The sequence below is a fragment of the Macaca nemestrina genome, chromosome 8 (genome assembly GCF_043159975.1).
Source record: "Macaca nemestrina isolate mMacNem1 chromosome 8, mMacNem.hap1, whole genome shotgun sequence".
NCBI lineage: Eukaryota > Metazoa > Chordata > Mammalia > Primates > Cercopithecidae > Macaca > Macaca nemestrina.
In genome coordinates, this window is record NC_092132.1 from 49,091,538 (window position 1) to 49,111,258 (window position 19,721).

Below are 19,721 nucleotides of genomic sequence, written 5' to 3' on the forward strand. Positions count from 1 at the left end.
TCCATTCTGGTCATAACAAAAAGAACAGATGGGAATGTTAGGCTTAACTCCTCAGGACTTGGACGTGTCTTACTTGGTTTGTTGAATCCAGGATCTGGAGATTTTTTTTTTTTTTTTTTTTTTTTTTTTGGTAATAATGAATGATAACAAGAAGAGGTGCTGGCTGGAAGGTCTGTTTGACCAAGGTGTGGATCTACCGTCCTTGGCAAGTAAGGCCCGCTGCTTGTGGGGTTTGCAAGCACATTAAAAATAATGAAATAAGCAATCTTACAGCTTCTGAAAAGCTAACTCTTTTAACTACTTAGATTATATTTGTACCTTTGGCAGATTTTTGGTCTTGCTACTCTTTAATGCCAGTATTCCATATTAGTTATAAAACCCAAATGCCGTTTCTAAATAGGAAAAATGAAACAAATGAAAATGCTTGCTTTGAACCGCACTGGAACCAGCCTACTTGAGGGATGGTGTCTGAATAAGCCTCACCTCTAGGGCCCCACATGAATCCAGGGGATAATGGCGGGAACACCCAAGCTTATCTCAGTTGTCCTGGAGGACTGCAGGAAGGGCCTTTTTAAAAGGAAATTAAATTAATTGGGTCTGAAAAAGCTAAAAGCCTCATTCAAAAAATAATGTCATTTATGACTTCAGTTCTACCATAAAAACGTTTGCATTTTTCCAGTAATCTCATTTTTAAAAAACTCAGCATCACTATGCTGTTATTTTTTTCTAATATGATGTTATAGGAGAAAAAAAGATCAGCAGTCCAAGACTGTAAAGGAATCTGATGATAATGGATAGTACTATGGTGTGGTGTTGATCAAGTGCTTCCCTTTTTTAATGTCTGGTTAATGTTACTGACATCTGAGAACAAAACATTTTCTTCATATTCTGGATGTATAATTCTTTATGATGATATTTTCATGGAAAATCTGCTAGTTTATGTGACTTTCCTTATGCTAAACAGGACAATCTAAAGCAAGTTAATGTTCTCATATGACAGTCAGGCTTGTGCAGAATTACCTCACTGTGGGAGCCGTGATGCCACCAATAAAGAGAATTCTACCCCAACTTAATGGATGACTGGCTTGGAACACAAAGATATGCTTCAAGAAGAAGGTATTCAACTCAGTCAGCTGAAAAAGACGGAGAAATTAGTCAACCTGGTACCTCGTGCTAATTCAAAATCCTCTATTCTTTAAATAGACATTCTACAATTAGAAATAATTGGTATGTTCAAAGCATTTTCGGAGAATAGATGTGGTCTTCCAAGGGTTGCTATTCAAACTAGTTAACAGCCAGTACATTATGGGCAGGGACCAATTGGAGGCCCAGGGAGAGGTGGTGGGGGTGGTGGATGGGCACGTAGGGGCACAGGATATCAGCTATTTGTCATGTTTCCTCGTTTGTATTATTGTTACTCAGCTCACACGTGTGATCTACTGGGATAGTCAGAAGAGAAATGCTTTCAGCATACAGAAATCATGAAAGCAAACCTGTGCCACAGAACACCTATGCTGCCGTACAGAAATCAGGCCAGGTCTAAGAGAATTCCCACTGTAGATAAGTAAGCTCTTTAATAATCAAAAGAAGCTTGAGGCCATGCGCAGTGGCTCACGCCTATAATCCCAGCACTTTGGGAGCCCGAGGCAGGCAGATCGCCTGAGGTAAGTTGTTTGAGACCAGCCTGGCCAAAATGGTGAAATCCCATCTCTACTAAAGATACAAAAATTAGCCAGGTGTGGTGATGGGCGCCTGTAATCCTAGCTACTCAGGAGGCTGAGACAGGAGAATTGCTTGAACCCAGAAGGCAGAGGTTGCAGGCTGCAGTGAGCCGACATTGTGCCACTGCACTCCAACTTGGGTGACAAGAGTGAAACTCCATCTCAAAAAAAAGCAAAAGAAGAAGCTGGAGACACGTCTGAGAGATGACGATGGACTTGTGCAGCACACGCCTGGGACAGAGCGGATCCTCTACCAAAGGCAGTCCTTAAAAGTGGGTGTGAAGGGTTGGTCCAAGTTTCAGCTGGGAGCAGTAGTTCTTTTCCCTGAGGTTAGCATCTTCATGCAGTTCATCATGATGAGTAGCACAAAATATCTTGTGGCTGGGACATGGCTGCTCTCTGGCTGGATCCCGGATCCAGGTGTGCTCCATCGCATACCACCAGGTGGTTCCACCCTAGCAGCACTATACTACCCTCCTTGACAAATCCAATCATTCTTCCTTCTAATAAAAGAAAGCTTCTGCTTTCCATGACATTGGGCCTGATAAGGCAAAGCTTAATCCCAACCCATCTACGGTCCTGTTTTTAAAGGTACTGACCTCTCCAAACCATGGTGACTACTTACTTAACTATTCACATACACTTCTGTATGCATAAACTCCACTTATTGACATGGGTATTGTCTCTGTGTGAACAAGGAAGATCGTCTGTCCTAAAAGTGACATCTGCTAATGTTTTCCTTATGTTGGGAGTATTTTGTGTTTATGTGTCCAAAACATGATTTCTGATGATTCTGAAAGACCCTCTTAAGGCAAAAGCTGGTTTCTCTTGGCTACTCTCCAAAAGTTGTGAAACAACCTGGGGCCAGGAGCATCAGAAAAAATTGCTGTCAGTCAGAAACACAGATGCTTCATAATCTTTTGCCAAGACCCTGGGCTGTCGGAATCACTTCCGTCGTGAAGTGGGCCACTTGGAAATACAGCTTCTCTCCACGGAGGACAACACTCTGGAGGACTCAGCAAAAGGCTCCAATTCCCTGGCACTCATTTAGCACCCTACAGATTACCCAAAGTGGTCACAGCTGAGGAACAATTTTAACCAATAAACACTAAATTAGGAATGTAAGAAAAGCCTTCTCATTTGTTCCTTTGGTCTTAAAAATGATCATTCTAAAAAGCAATCCAATGCCTAACTCATTGGATGATGGATGCTAGACACAATTTATTTCATGGAATCTAACCTGTTTCTAATTTGTAATTCAAAGATCCATATTTTAAAGCTGTCTTCACAATGAGGCAAGACCTTAGGCATCATAATATCACTTTGCTTAATTATTCTACATGCCAGCTGCAGAATATTATATCTTGTAAAGTATGGCACTGAAAAGCAATGTAAACTAACGTTAACTCTAAATTCCTAAAAAGTTTTTATTTTAGTCTTTGTTTTCCTCCCAACTTCTAGGCATCTGAAAAAATACCTGCCAGATGATCATGAAAAGGTACACTCCGGCTACTCTCTGAAAAGAAGATTTGGGGTCAAACCATCGAACATAGGTCCAGCTAGCAGGAGTGAACTGCAGCACAGCTCTCTTGATCTTCCCGGTGGTGGTATGAATGTCCCTGTAAGAAGAGAATGGCTCCAGTGAAAATCCAGAGATAAGGCAGGGGGAAAAACAAACCACAAGAAAAAAATCCTGTGCGCTGATGATTTTTATAACAAATGCTCAGGACAAAGAGACTGCTTTTTATTTGAATTGTGTCTCAAAAGTCTCTCTATTTATACAGGTAAAGCAGGTGACAGAAGCACACTCAATGGGGAATTGTACGGATGACAGGCACAGGGCAGCAAGGAGACTGTTCTCACCCACTGCTTCTCTCCCAGGTAAAACTGCACACACTCCGTATTCTTGCATTACCCACATCACTTCTTTACCCTATTTCTTCCCCAGAGCAGTAAACACTTTGGGTTGATGAACAGTGATATTTAACCCTTCTTCATTTTCATCCTCGAAATTACTCAAAAGTTTCATACACCCATGAAAGAACTAAACAGTCCTATAATTTACAAATGTGGACATTAAGGCTCAGAGACAGCAAGTGGCTGCCACACTCAGCATTAGGGGTGGGTGTAGATTCCAGCCCTTCCTGTCCTAGTCCAGGAGAGCCAAAACCCAAGGTGTAATAAATACTATTTAATAACTGGTAATGAGTCTTTAATTCCACAAATATTTATTTCATGAACTTTCATGTCTCCAACATTGTGCTAAGTGCTTGGAGGCACAAGCACCAACCAGTCAGGCCTTCTGTTCTACCGGATGGGAGCAGGGAGAGTGATAGGAAACCAGGGCTGTTCCTTCATCCACCCACCTATCCACCAACAAACTCTACTGAGAAAACATCACAGCAAGAAGATCTGCGGCACACTGGCAGCAAAAAACAGAGACCATCCAAAAAAAAACAAGAACTACAAAAGACTTATACTGTAAAAATAGCAAAGTGCATAGAAAGACTGAAAAGAAAATGGGAATAAGTAGAGATGCAGCGTGATCAAGAATCAGGATATTTAATATAGCAAAGAGGTTAATTCAACTTAATCTGTATTCATTTATACATTTAATATTACTTTAAAAAACCACCAACATGAGTTTTTGTTGTTGTTTATTAGTTGGCCTTATGTCTTGGGAACTTGACAAAATGATTCTGAAGTCAAATTTCAAGAATGAACATAAGAAAACAAGGAAGTATATTGAAGTGAAGTATATTGTAGCAGTGTTTAAGAAAGCAGACATCCTGAGGCCAGGCGCGGTGGCTCATGCCTCTAATCCCAGAACTTTAGGAGGCCAAGGCTGGCAGATCACTTGAGGTCAGGAGTTTGAGACCAGCCTGGCCAACATGGTGAAACCCTGTCTCTACTAAAAATACAAAAATTAGCCAGGTGTGATGGCAGGTGCCTGTAGTCCCAGCTATTCAGGAGGCTGAGGCAGGAGAATCGCTTGAACCTGGGAGACGGAGGTTGCAGTGAGCTGAGATTGTGCCACTGCATTCCAGCCTGTGCGACAGACTCTGTCTCAAAAATAACAACAACAAAAAAAAGGAAAGCAGACATTCTGGTGCAAATTCAGACTCAGCTGCTTGCTAGCTATGTGTCCTTAGGCAAATTACTAAACCTAAGCCTCAGTATCGCATCATTCCTAAAATGAAGAGAGTAACAGTGTCTACCCCCAGGACTGATGCAAGGCTCAAATGAGATACTGCTTGTGAAGCTTGCTTGGAGCAATACTTGAAGCATGGCTACTATTTTTGTTAGGTTAAATGCTGCCTTAAATATATTAAAAAGTGACTGGGCATGATGGCTCATGCCTGTAATCCCAGCACTTTAGGAGGCTGGGGTCGAGACTAGCCAGGCCAACATGGAGAAACCCTGTCTCTACTAACAATACAAAAATTAGCTGGGTGTGGTGGTGCATGCCTGTAATGCTAGCTGTGAATTACAGGCACTGGGGAGGCTGACGCAGGATAACTGCTTAAACCCGGGAAGTGGAGGTTGCAGTGAGTCGAGATTGCACCACTGCACCCCAACGTGGGCAACAGAGCAAGACTCTTGTCTCAAAAAAATAAATACATAAAAATTAGAATTAAAATTAAATATATTAAAAAGTGTCCTTGCAAGTCAGTGACCAAAGAAAGGTTTAGTAATAAAAGGGATGGGGAAAACTGGTTAACCAATAGAAAAAACATTGTGAAATCTCCTCCTCACATCATATACCAAAATAAATTTAAGACAGATTAAACACTTAAAACAAGAAAAACCATTAAAGAACTAGAAGAAAGGCCGGGCGCGATGGCTCACGCCTGTAATCCCAGCACTTTGGGAAGCTGAGGCAGGTGGATCACCTAAGATCAGAAGTTAGAGACCAGCCTGACCAACACAGAGAAACCCCGTCTCTACTAAAATACAAAAAAAAAAAAAAATTAGCCGGACGTGGTGGCTAATCCCAGCTACTCGGGAGGCTGAGGCAGGAGAATCGCTTGAACCTGGAAGGCAGAGGGTGCGGTGAGCCGAGATCGTGCCATTGCACTCCAACCTGGGCAACAAGAGTGAAACTCTGTCTCAAAAAACAAACAAACAAAACTAGAAACTACAAGAAAATACTAGTTAAAATTTACCTAAACAAAAAGATTAACAGTATTTTTGATGTTTAAATAAAAAATCCACCACAAACTAGTTTAAAAGGGGATGACAGGCTGGGCATGGTGGCTCACGCCTATAATCCCAACACTCTGAGATGCCGAGGCGAATGATAACCTGAGGCCAGGAGTTTGAGACCAGCCTGGCCAACATGGTGAAACCCCATCTCTACTAAAAACAAAAATTAGCCAGGCGTGCTGGCATGCGCCTGAAGTCCCAGCTACTTGGGAGGCTGAGGCAGGAGAATTGCTTGAACCCGGGAGGCGGAGGCTGCAGTGAGCTGAGATTGCACCACTGCACTCTAGCCTGGGCGACAGAGCGAGACTCCATCTCAAAAAAACAAAAAAAACAGGATGACAAAATGGAAAATAAAGTCACATTTATGGCAAAGTCTTAATAAGCTTAATCTATAGAAAGCACAAATAAAAGAGGGTAAATCCAATAGAAATTGATAGAAATCCAGTATCACAATTTTATGTGCGATAAATTTGACAAAGGTTTAAAAATGCAGTTCAAGGCAATAGTGAAATGGATACACATATATATTACAGGTGAGATTATAAATTGGTACACTCTATTTCTAAGAATTTGTTTACCAAAAAAAAACAAGACGATGCACACTAAGATATATGTCCAAGAATGATCACTCCAGTCTTCTTTATAAAAGCAAAACTTTGAAACAACTAAAGGCCCACAAAACGGAACGGGTTAAATACTACATGGTTTATCCATATGTTGAAGTACAAAGAAGCCCTTTAAAATCATGTTTTAGAAGAATATTTAATGATGGGGGAAAATGCTATTTTGTTATATAAAGTAAACACAGTTTTAAACACAACTGAAGCAACCACAGCTTTCATTATCATTATCATTATTCTTCCTTATCAATGGCATGATTCCTGCTGCAAACTGAGAACAAACTGAGAAGCAAGTTTAACAAAGCAGGATAAAGCAATGCCGGCAGTGTGACTGTCTTCCACTGGAAGCACAGTGGGGCATGCAACTTAAAACTAGTCAGAGAACTTCCTGGGTGGCAAGTGAGCTGAGTCAGCGAAGAAAAGGATGATCAGGCTGGCCTATGGGTACAGAGGCCAAGTCTCAGGTGAAGAGAGGGGAGCATGTGCACAAACAGACCCTCGGGTGCCTAGGAGGGTATAGAGAAAGGATCTCCCTACTGGGGCAATGGATGTATTGACCATAACCAAAGACCATGAGAAGCCATCACAGGGGAATGACATGATTAATCTGATGTTTTCAAAAAGATCACTCAAGCAATGTTGTGGGAAGGACTGGAGGACTTAACCTGGAAACAGACGAATTGATCCAGGGATAGGAGTCTGAATGACGGCTGAGGCAGTTGGGATAAAAGAGGGGGTAGATTTGAGAAATCTTTTGAATTAAGAGGATGGTGTTAGGACCCCCTGAATACATAGGGTGAGAAAGAGAAAATCATAAATGTTTGAGCATTTTCTGAACAAATGCTTGAAATCAGGTTTATAATCATTTATGAGTTTCAGTTATTAACATGGAATTTATTCCTTATCATCAAAGACCATACTAAAATGGATTCCTACCAAAACAATTAAATATATGTCATGAAAACCTGTGACTAATATCCAAAAAGAAGGCAACTCACTTGAAGCTTGCCCAGTGGTAAGTCCTCATCTCTAAAAACCGGCAAACGACCATGCCCAGCCAAATACCACCGCCATTGCACAACAGGATGTCCAGAATCACTTGATCCCACCAGCACTCAGCAAAATTGGGGAGGAGATGCATGAAGAAGAGCTGAGAAACACAAGAAACCATGGTTGAAATAATAAACAAAACTGGGTTACCATGCAGATAGATACATTTCCTTTTTAATAATACATTATTTCAGAAGAAGTCATTGACATTTCATTTTTTCCTAACGTATAGAAAATAACCAACAGTAACAGGTTCTGCAATCTGTTTCTTATTTTTTATATTGCAGATGGCTTGCAAACAAACAGCACATATCCAAACAGTTCTTCTCTTTTTGACACAGGGCTTTAAAGAAAGGATGGTCTCTCCTGAAAAATACTACCACTTAATTACCTTGGCTAAGGACAACGTGACAAGAATCTGGGAGAGGAAAAGGAGAAAAGTTTCCAACCCTGACAACAAAGCATTGTCATAATTCTCAAAATTAGCAGCTTGAGAATTCAAGTTGTGCATTTCAAAAATATCCCCTAGATATTTAGGTAAAACACTGAGTAAGTTGTAAAAGAACAGTTAGCTCTTGATGACACGATGTAGGAAGCATGACAGTTTAATAGGAAATCTCACACCAAGTGATTCACGATAATGACAATCTTTTATTAAGTGCCCATTGATGTGCAAGGTGGTGAGAGAAAAGGAAGTCAAGGGTCTTGATTTCAAGGGGAGGAGTCAGATGTTGTATTTTTGGGTTTTTTTTCTGAGACAGAGTCTTGCTCTGACGCCCAGGCTGGAGTGCAGTGGTGCGATCTCGGCTCACTGCAACCTCTGCCTACCAGGTTCAAGCAATTCTCCTGCCTCAGCCTCCCAAGTAGCTGGGATTATAGGCACACACCACCACGCCCACTAATTTTTGTATTTTTAGTTGAGCCAGAGTTTCACTATGTTGCCCAGGCTGGTCTCAAACTCCTGACCTCATGATCCGCCTGCCTCGGCCTCCCAAAGTGCTAGGATCAGATGTTTATCCAGATAAACAGAACCACAAAATATGATAGACTGAGGAAAGTGTTACAATGGTGACATAAATGGAGTATGGTGGAAAAAACATGCATTCTGACTGAGGCTGAAGGTTCCTTTGGCCTCTGGAACTTTCCTGGAGAGAGCTTCTGCAAGAAAGACATATTGGAGGGGGAACATTAAGGACAAGAATGACTGATTTCATGAGATGGAGATGAAGATATGGGCATTCCAGGAAAGGGAAACAGTAAGATCAAGGGTGGAACAGAAGTCCTCTGTAAATCAATTTGTTCAAAACAAAGGACGTATCTGCTGTGTTCAGAACAGCATGCCCTGCTGTGTGAAGGTCCAATGTAAGGAGGTGAAATTATTAAGACAATGCCTGGGAGTTCTCTGGAAAGAGACAAGCCTGTAATTATAAACCTTTGAAGCAATATAATAAATACCACAAAGATAAAACAGTATTCATGAAAGCATTTTGTAAGCTATAAACAAATTATAAATATGAGGAATTTTTTGTTCTTAATGAACCTGCTGTCAAGAAGCTACAGAGTAGCTGCTGCATGTGATGGCTTGTGGCTGCATTCTTAACCCTGGGGGCCTGGTACTACCCTTCAAGTGTATTCCCAGGTTCCAAGCCACGAGATGGAATCTTAACTCTTGTCCTTAGAGAAGAGAGAAACTTCAGCAGAAGTCCATGACACATATTTGCTGAAAGAAAACTATGCAAGAGAAAGTGGGATGTGGAGGACATCCTCCAGCCTAAGAAACTTTCCTTGAAGGTACCAGGTTCTGGGGGTGAGATGGGCCCCCCACAGACCCAAGCCCAAGGAGGAGGGGGCTGCATTCCTTCATTCACTACAGATTTGTGGAGCATCTGCCGCGTAGAAGGCAAAGTCCTTGGGTCTGGGAATACACAGGCATGGGCCTGCCCTCTTGAGGCACAAGGTTTAGCAGAAGAGACACTTATCAAGTATCTAACATGTGAGGAGCATTTCAAAGGAGAGTGGCGAGGTGTTCTATTTCCAGCTGTATGAAGATGGAGCACAGTTACTGGAGGGGCAGGGAAAGCCTTCCGGAGCTGAGCTCTGGAGACAGCTTGTTAGCAGGTGAAGGGCGAGAAGAGAGGGAAGAGCAGTGGGGAGGACTCTGCGGCAGGGAAGACAGCAGAGGCGGCTGCAGCACCAAGGGCAAAAATGAGGCATGATGAGGCTGAGGCTGCAGGCAGGGGCTGGTGAACCTGGAGCCTCGTAGGCAGGGCTGGAAGTTTGGATTCTATTTTAAGAGTAATGGAGGCCTGGCACGGTGGCTCACACCTGTAATCCCAGCACTTTGGGAGGCTGAGGGAGGCGGATCACTTGAGGTCAGGATTTAAGAGACCAGCCTGGCCAACATGGTGAAACCCCATCTCTACTAAAAATTAAAAATTAGCTGGGTGTGGTGGCACACGCCTGTAATCCCAGCTACTTGGGAGGTTGAGGCAAGAGAATCGCTTGAGCCCAGGAGGTGGAGGTTGCAGTGAGCCGAGATCGCACCACTGCACTCCAGTCTGGGTAACAAAGTAAGACTCCGTCTCAAAAAAGAGTAATGGACAAACACTAAAGAGCTCTGAGTAGGAAAGAGCCTTGGTCTGGTGGGGTCTAAAGAGGATCATTTGGCAATAAACAGTGAAGAGACAAGCAACTCAGACGGAGATGACCGTGGATTAGAGACAAGTGGGAGCAGAGGTCTGAAGAGACGTCAGTGGACGACTGGGTGCTTAGAAGACTCTATAGAAATCTATAGGGCCTGGCGACCACAGGCACTGGGAAGTAGGGAAAGAAGGTACAGCAGATGCCGAGTCTGCAGTGCAAGCAGGAAGCAAGTGAGGCCGACAAGGGCCAAGTGCCTGACACAAGCCCATGCAGCAGCCGGGTTCCAAAGACGCTTGGAATTCAGAGGCGGAATGTGGTGTAAGGGCAGGAATGTGGACTTCACATCTGGAATCCAATCCTGGCTCACCTAAGGAAGCAAGGCAGTGCGCTCCAGCTCCCCCATCTGTACAGTGGGAATCTGTATACACCGCCTTTCCTGGTTTGTCGTGAGGACTTAGAAGGCATATGTAAAGTGTTGGGCACTATTATGGATCGGTTGAGTTGTGTCCTCTCAAAATTCCAGTGTTGAAGCCCTAACCTCCAATACCTCAGAATTTGAGCTTATTTGGAGATAGAGTCATTGGAGAGGTACTTTGTCAAGATGAGGTCATAGGGAGTACAGTGAGCTGCTAATCCAATGTGACCTGTATCCTTATAAAAGGGAATGCTCGTGTGTCCTTATGAAAAACACATGGGACTGGACACGGTGCCTCACGCCTGTAATCCCAGCACTTTGGGAGGCTGAGGCAGGCAGATCATGAGGACAGGAGATTGAGACCATCCTGGCTAACATGGTGAAACCCCATCTCTACTAAAAATACAAAAAATTAGCTGGGTGTAGTGGCGCACACCTGTAGTTCCAGCTATTGGGAGGCTGAGGCAGGGGTCACTTGAACCCTCCGGGAGGCGGAGGTTGCAGTGAGCTGAGATCGCGCCACCGCACTCCAGCCTCAGCGACAGAGCGAGACTCCATCTCAAAAAAGAAAAAAAAAAAAGAACACCATGAAGCCTCAGACATGCACAGGGAGAACGCCACGTGACCACGAAGGGGCCATGCATCAACAAGCCCAGGGACCACGACTGCCAGCAAACCACAAAGATAGAGGAGGAGCCTGGAACAAATGCTCCAAAAGGCCCCAGGGGGAACCAGTCCTGCCAATGCCTTGATTTTGGACTTCTGGCCTCCAGAACAGTGATAGGCACATTAACGGAAGCCACATCTAGCTGGCACACGTCTCTAAGTTAGGGTCAGGACAATGATGAGCATGGAGAAGTATACTGTGCATGTGGCCAAATGCTGTTCACTGGGAATGATTAAGAATAATAGAACAATAAAGAGGTAGTTCCCAAAATTTCATTTTGCTAATAGTTTTTCAAGACTATAATTCTTTTATTAAGGAAATGCAACAAACTTTTGATTACTGACATATTAGAGCTAACATTTAGAATCCATTTTGCAGCTACCAAATACCCTGGATGCTCTTATAGTACTTGAACACAAAATTCTATTATCTCAAATTGGAAGCTAGTTAGTAGGTCAACTGATCTATTGAATTCTAAGCAGATCTCCTCATTCCCATTTATTTGTCTTACTTGGAATTTTAACTTCATTCTTTAGCTTTATTTCATTTGTTTCTCTTTAACACTTGCAGGACCAAGGTACACTTTATTAAGTTAACAAGGAGGTTTTTTTAAATATTTGCTTGTTTTTTAAACAGAAGTATAAAATATTCTTATGGGATGGTTTAAATATATTTTGTACCACAGGGGCTGGAGAATGGATTAACTGACTATTAACGGACATACTTTTTCCTATATATAAAACCTACACACACGGCACAGTCTGGGGAACCCCCAATGCCCTCCTTCTTACCTCAGTCAGCTCCCAGGTAATACTGATTGTCCAGCAGAGACCGTAACTACGGATCAGCAAGGCCTTCATGGCCCAGCCCCAGAAATGTCCAAATGCAAATATATCAAAGTGGCTGATAATCCTCTCCCAGGTGATCACATGGCAGTTGACAGCATACTCCTATTTAAAAAAGTGAATAATTAGTGAAACTCTAGAAATCAACTTGCTTCTAGGATTCCACCGGTAAATGAAGAGAACAGATATGACCTTGACAACTAATAAGTCCTGCTCAGTAAAAAAAAGAGAAAGTTTTAATAACTTAAGGGTCTTGAGGGAAAATGGACAAGTATTTGAGTTTATAAATCAAAACTGCTTTGCTGTGAATTGCAAAAGCTGCATTAAAATGAGAAGCAAAATAATTTTACAAAGGCTCAACATATCCTAAAGAGGTGGTATGACATAGATCATGTCATCTGACCACAGGGCAACAATATTAAAGCCAGTAACTAAAGCACAAATACAAGATTCCCAATAGATTTGGAAATTTAAACACACATTTCTAAATATCATGGATTAAAGAAGAAATCATAATATAATTTTTTTAATGTGCCATAATGATAATGAAAATATACCATGTAAAAATTGAACTTTAGAGGAAAATGTAAAGCCTTAAATAGTTACGCTAGAAAAAAGAAGAAAAGCACCCAACTTCAGTAATTAAAAGAACAGAGAACTCCCCTCCCCCAAAATATATCAGCTACTACATAATTTAAATATTAAAAATTACAAAGCTTTTAAGAATTTTGGTTCCATTTCTAGTATCTTTGTTTTTGATTATACATATTTCTAAGTAATTTAATATCTTATCATATGACTGCATGACAATATGATAATATAACATTTATCGGGAATCTCTACATTTCACATCCTTTCTTCCCAAAATTAATTTGATAGGCAGTAGTAAGAGTTGGCAAATATTCACCCCCTATTATCAGCCAGCTGAAAAAAATTCCTATAAACTATAATAGTTTTAAATTCCAGAAATACTTCCTGAGAGCAAAAGAGCTTCCCTGTCTCTTCTGAAACCCACCACACATCAGATTTCCTTCTCAGATAAAATGCGTTTCAACTTGCAAAGCTGAACAAACATTTTTAAGAATTCTATTTTTTGAGCACTAGTATGATGTGAGATTATGCTGTGTAAATGGGAAATCTGGAGAAAGGAGGATAAAATTCAATACGGATGAGTCAAGATAAGGCTTAAAAAAAAAAAACAAACTGCCCTGCAATAAGATGAAAAGTCTCTTCCCGGACTCTGGAACAGCACGTTCTTGTCACAGAGAATCGCAGGCTGACAGAGGGAAATGCCCTTAGGCTGAAGCAGGTTATATATTAGGTTAAGGAGCACGGCCACGTCCCATCAACTCAAATGTCTCAACCACCCCACCCTCTTCTTTACTCTGGAATACACTGTGTAGAGTTAGATAAGGAAGGGATAAGATCTGTTTTTAGAAGGCTACTCTTAAAGTAATCACAGCTTGCAGATAACTCTGGAGGCCTTTATACTCTATTAAGTATTTCTACGCTTTGACATGTGGGAAGGCACTTTAAAAATCATAAAGACCAATCCATCTATTTGCAGTATAGTTAGTAATGAACAGATTTACCAGTTATCCCCTTCGTAAGACTTGAGGTCCTGGTCCCGGAAGGGCCACAGGGCACTGCAGTTTAAAGCAGCCAGAGAGCTGCGTGCAGGCAGAACCCTGGGAACCAGGAGGCACAGGCTTTAACCGAAGACAGCGGAGAGCTGAAGCCTGGAAAGGGGGTCAAGTGGACAATGTCTGTGAGCAAAATATGGGTAAAGACAGATTCTGCTGACTCCCAACTGCTCCTAGGCTGATCTTGGCAACCCTACCCTCTGCCTCGCTTGCTGGACACCTAACCAAATACCAAGTCCTATTCATTTTACCTCCCCAGGTTGTTCTTTTATCCATCTCACTGCCACTATTATTTCTTGCTTAGACTTCCATAATAACAGCTTTCGAAAACTGTGGAATGTGTCAGGCATATAACAAAGTATAGACGATGCTATAATAAGCACCTGGGCATTCACATCCAGCTTCAGACTACAGAGAGATCTTGAAAATCATCATCAGATCATGGAATGTGCATGCATGTGTGTAAGGGTGTCTGGGGCAGGAGGGCGGGGAGAAAGGGGTTGGGTAGCATGCCCGTCCCAGTGCAGAAGGATCTCCACTACTGCACACACCGGGTCTCCAGCCCAACTATCTGTTCACTCCTCTCTGGGGCAGTTGCTGACTTTGGAAGAAGAAAGAGATCCAACCTCTTTTGGGTCCTCTTTGGAAATTACCTGCCTACAGACAGCACAGGTTCTCATCAGCTCCCCCAGCCATGCAGCAACTTTTATGGGTCAGGCCCTGCTTTGTAGAAGAAGCTTGTGGTTGTCTAATGGGCGAGGGGAAGACAGGCTTGCTTAATTCAGCCCAGGTCTAAAGCTATCTGCTCCACTGAGCTTTTACAGGAAGAAATCAGCTGAGATTTTGAACTCTTGTTTCTGTTTCCAAACTCCACTAGAAATGGAGGTATTATTGATTGACCTCCTAAAACATCAACACAGGTCATGTAGCTCCTCTGCTTATAAACCTTCCATGGCCTTTTCGTACATTTAGAATAACCCAAACTCCTCATCCCAGCTGGCTCAGCCCTGGCCGCCTCCTTAGCCTCAGGCAGGGCCCTCTGCCTTTTGATCCCTACACTCCTTCTGTACCAGACTGGTCCCAGCTCCCCACACCCCCAATCAGGGCCTCTGCACAGGCTGTCCCCTTTGTAACGATTGTGCTTCCTTGAATCTGTGACATGCCTTTTTCACACTGTATTGTTTTGAGAATTAGGGTGACTATTTCAATATATTACAATGTGTAGCACTTTCAACGTAAGGTTTCTTTTTCTTTTTTCTTTTTTTTTTTGAGACAGAGTCTCACCCTGTTGCCTAGGCTGTAGTGCAGTGGCGCAATCTCAGCTCACTGCAACCTCCGCCTTCCGGGTTCAAATGATTCCCCTGTCTCAGCCTCCCGAGTAGCTGGGATTACAGGCGCATGCCACCACACCTGGCTAATTTTTGTATTTTTAGTAGAGACAGGGTTTCACCATGTTGGTCTCAAACATGGTCTCAAACACCAGGCTGGTCTCAAACTCCTGACCTTGTGATCCGCCCACCTGGGCCTCCCAAAGTGCTGTGATTACAGGCATGAGCCACCATGCCCAGCCCAAGGTTTCTTTTTTTCTCCTCCAAAAAGTCATACCTATAATTGATGGTGCATCTTAAAATTGATGTTGACCTCGCAAAGCCATGACCAACCTTCACATTATAAAAAGAGAGACCACCAGACACTGTGTGCCTCCTAGTGTGATACGTAGCACCAGCTATGAAGCAGTCCCACTGTAAAAACTGATCCGGAATACAGAATCTCATCCAGCCCCTACACCTGAGTTCTACTTTATAGAAGATACAGGGGTACAAAAAGAACATGTTAAATGATGATACTGCAAATGCAGCTGCAAAATCCAGATGTGAAAAACCCTATAGAATAAAGCAATGTGGTTTCTTTGACAAATAAACTTTCAGGAAATGATGAGAGGGAATTACAGATTAAAACAGATTTAAAAGACACATCAACTGCAATGTGTAAACCTTGTCTGGATCCTATTTTCAATAAATCAACTGTACAGAACATTTACGAAGCAACTACAGAAATGTGAACACTCACTGCATACTGTTCACTGTTCAGTGGTTATGCAAAAAAAAAAAAAGGAAAAGCCCATCTATTTTAGGTTTAATTTCTGAGAACTGTTTCAAAATAATCCAGGATGTGGAATGAAAAGGTAAAATAAGTTTGGGCCTGTGTCAGTAATACTGACACTGGGTGATGGGTACATGAGGTTATAGATTCTCTCTACTCTTGCACAGGTTTAAAATTTTTCATAATAAAATTCTAAAAAGCTGTTGAAATTGTCTTAGGGTTCAACAGCCAACAATTATTGGTTTAATTTGCCTTCTTGTAGACTCCAAGCTCCAAGAGGACAGGGAGCACGCCCACCCTCTCCCCCACTCCCTCCAGCATGGGATGGTGTCTTATGAAGAAGAAAAGCGGGGTCAGCATTAACTCGCCAAAGACTGCTGCTTCAAGACAACACAGTCTACAAACTTGTCTGAAATTTAAAGACATATTTTTGAATAGAATCAATATTTTAAAATGCAGCAACTTTTCAATTACACAAACAAACTGCCTCTAATGGGATTTCAGTGATCCAATTTACAATATTTATAATATTATAATATTAATTCTAAGGGATTTATAATATTTTATATTTATATTTATAATATTTTATGAATATTTATATTTATATTATATTATATTTTATAATATTAATTTATAATATTGATTCTAAGAGAAAATGAAGTCTGAGTCTCAATGTGTGATACCAGGCATGGACCATGGTCTATCAAGATTAGGAATGGGTAGCAGCATGAAGGAGTGGAGAGAGGAGGGACTCTGGGAAGCCAGGAATTATAGACCTGTCTTGCATAAAGGAACCACTAATGAATAGGTCCTTAGAATTGCAAAAGACAACTTTAAAGAAGTATAAAGGGATGGGATTAGAGATGAAGAAGATGAGGCTGTTTTAGCACCAGTTAGAACTCTACAAGCTGAACACAGCCTCGTGCTTTACTTTGGCAAGAAAGATTTAGCCAATACTTGAAAACTAGAGTTTAAAAGCCAGGTTCAGCTACTTGGGGGCTGTAACTGTGACATCTGGATGTCTCTGTGAGATCAAATTCCTAAGAAAGCCAGGTGTCAAGAGCATTATTATTCGATTCAATCTCCTCCTACTGGCTGTGAGAACTGGATCAACAGAGGCACACAAGCACATCCACCTGCAAGTCAGTTTACTTTGCAATGTGACCACTTTTGGTCAAAAATGCAAGAAAGATGTTTAGGAAAATATTACTTTTGGGATCTTTCTCCCAATTTCTATTTCCTAAGGCTCCTGTGAGCATCAAAGCACTTATTTTTATGACTATATACTGGAAGCACACTCCAAATGAAAAGTACAGGTTTTGATGCCAGAGAGATCCATTGGCTTGTGTTTTCAGTGAGATACTGCATTTTTAGCTTCCATCTCCTCCTCTGTAAAATGGTGATATGAACATCTAGCATGCATGCATGAGGCTTATGTAGAATATAAAGTGCCCTGCACAGTGTCTGACAAATAGACAACTCATAATAAATAACTGCCATTATCCTTATAACCGTCATCTGCATTATCATCATTATGATAGGCTAAGATCTTCGTCAACCTCTGCCATTCTCTCCCTTAGAGTAAACAAATTCCAAAACAGACTTTCTCCCCTGAGACTGATAAATAATTTCTGGCATTCTTATTTTAGCTTTAAGCATATCCCTTAAAAAATTTACAGATAACAATCTTTAAATACCACTCTAAGAAGGATTTCACCAGTGTCACTATGGGGGGATGATTATTTCTTGGACCTTTTATTAAGTCCCTTTGTATTACTTCTTGTTTGTCAAAGGAAGCCCATCTATGGCCCAAATTCCTGTTCTCCTTTTCAGAAAAGAATTAACCTGTACCAAATGTTGGGATTAAAAAACATTGGAAACAAACACATTATTATATAAAATAGTGTGATATTGTGATTCATAATAAATAAATAATTTGGTCCTTGTCCCCAGTTCCTGGCCCAGAGCTCCTGAAACCCTTGCAATTTTCCTGACCAACAGGGGTGCCAGGTGCATCTTTTGTTCTAATACCTGTTCTTTGACCCCAGTTACTGACACAGAGTTCCTAATCCCTTGGAGTTTCCTGGGTGATAGGAGCATCTTTTGTTCTAATGAGGTGACTTGGTAAGTTCCTGGGTGGGGGCTGGTTATCAGAAAGACCAAACCATGATTAGAAGCCTAGAACTTTCAGTCCCACCCTCCATCTTCCAGGAAGGAGAGCAAGACTGGAGATTGAGTTAAAAATTGATCATGGCGGGCTGAGTGCAGTGGCTCACGCCTGTAATCCCAGCACTTTGGGAGGGCAAATCACCTGAGTTCAGGAGTTTGAGACCAGCCTGGCCAACATGGTGAAACCCTGTCTCTACTAAAAATACAAAAATTAGCTGGGCGTAGTGGCAGGCGCCTGTAGTCCCAGCTATTTGGGAGGCTGAGGCAGGAGAATTGCTTGAACCAGGGAGATGGAGGTTACACTGAGCCGAGATTGTGCCACTACACTCCAGCCTGGGGGACAGAGCGAGACTCCGTCTTTAAAAAATAAAAAATAAAAAATAATTTAAAAAAATTGATCATGGGCTGGGTGTGGTGGCTCATGCCTATAATTTCAGCACTTTGGGAGGCTGAGATGGGTGGATCACTTGAGGTCAGGAGTTCGAGACCAGCCTGGCCAACATGTTAAAACCCTGTCTCTACTAAAAATACAAAATTAGCCAAGTGTGGTGGCACATGCCTGTAATCCTAGTTCCTCAGGAGGCTGAGGCAGGAGAATCCTTTGAACCTGGGAGGCCAAGGTTGCAGTGAGCTGAGATCATGCCACTGTGCTCCAGCCTGGACGACAGAGTGAGGTGCCATCTCAAAAAAGAAAAAAAAAAAAAAGGCCAAGCGTGGTGGCTTATGCCTGTAATCCCTGCACTCTGGGAGGCCGAGGCAGGCAGATCATTTGGGGTCAGGAGTTCGAGACCAGTCTGGCCAACATGGTGAGACCACCGTCTCTACTAAAAATACAAAAGTTAGCCGGGTGTAGTGGCGGGTGCCTGTAATCCTAGCTATTCGGGAGGCTGAGGCAGGAAAATTGCTTGAACCTGGGAGACAGAGGCTGCAGTGAGCCGAGATTATGCCACTGTACTCCAGCCTAGGCAACAGAGTGAGACTCTGTCTCAAAAAAAAAAAAAAAAAAAAAAAAAAGTTCAAGCCTATGTGATAGTCTCCATAAAAATCTCTGAACTCTCAGGTTCAGAGTTTCCAGGTTAGTGAACACAACCACATGCTGGGAGGGTGGTATACCCCAGCACCACAGAGACAGAAGCTTCTGTCCTCAGGACTCTGCTGGACCTCGCCCTAGGTACCTCTCCATCTGGCCGTTCACCTGTATCCTGTACCATGTCCTTTACAATAAGCTGGCAAACTTAAATATTTCCCTGAGTTCTGTGAGCCATCATAGCAAATGATCATGCACAAGGAGGATATTGTGGGAACCCCTGATTTGTAGCTTATTGGTCAGAAGCACAGATGACAGCCTGGACTTGCGAGTGGCATCTGAAATGTGGGCAGTCTTATGGGACGGGCCCTTAACTAGTGGGATCTGATGCTAACTCCAGGTGTCAGGAAAGTTGGAGAATTGGTTGGTGTGGGAAAAACCCACACATCTGGTCACAGAAGCGTTCACCGTCAGTGAAGAGAAAAATAGTTGGTTTTTCCCATATAATTTAGTCTCTTCAGTAAAAGCCAAAATAGAGTCGTTTTTAGCCAAGAATAAAATTTTTTTTGTATGGTTTAATAAAAATAATAGTAACAAATGAAATAGCCTAAA

At 42.2% G+C, this 19,721-nt stretch overlaps 1 protein-coding gene across 1 annotated transcript in view; it reads right to left on the minus strand.

The window, feature by feature from the left end:
* The window catches only part of LOC105476109 (phosphatidylserine synthase 1), a 72,200-nt gene that overhangs the window by 26,348 nt on the left and 26,131 nt on the right, over positions 1 to 19,721 (minus strand). The window contains exons 5-8 of the mRNA XM_011731772.3: positions 12,114 to 12,272; positions 7,546 to 7,697; positions 3,199 to 3,340; positions 1,021 to 1,133 (exon numbers count right to left, since the gene is read on the minus strand). Of these exons, the coding sequence (XP_011730074.1) occupies positions 1,021 to 1,133; positions 3,199 to 3,340; positions 7,546 to 7,697; positions 12,114 to 12,272 (566 nt within the window). The remainder of the gene's footprint in view (positions 1 to 1,020; positions 1,134 to 3,198; positions 3,341 to 7,545; positions 7,698 to 12,113; positions 12,273 to 19,721) is intronic.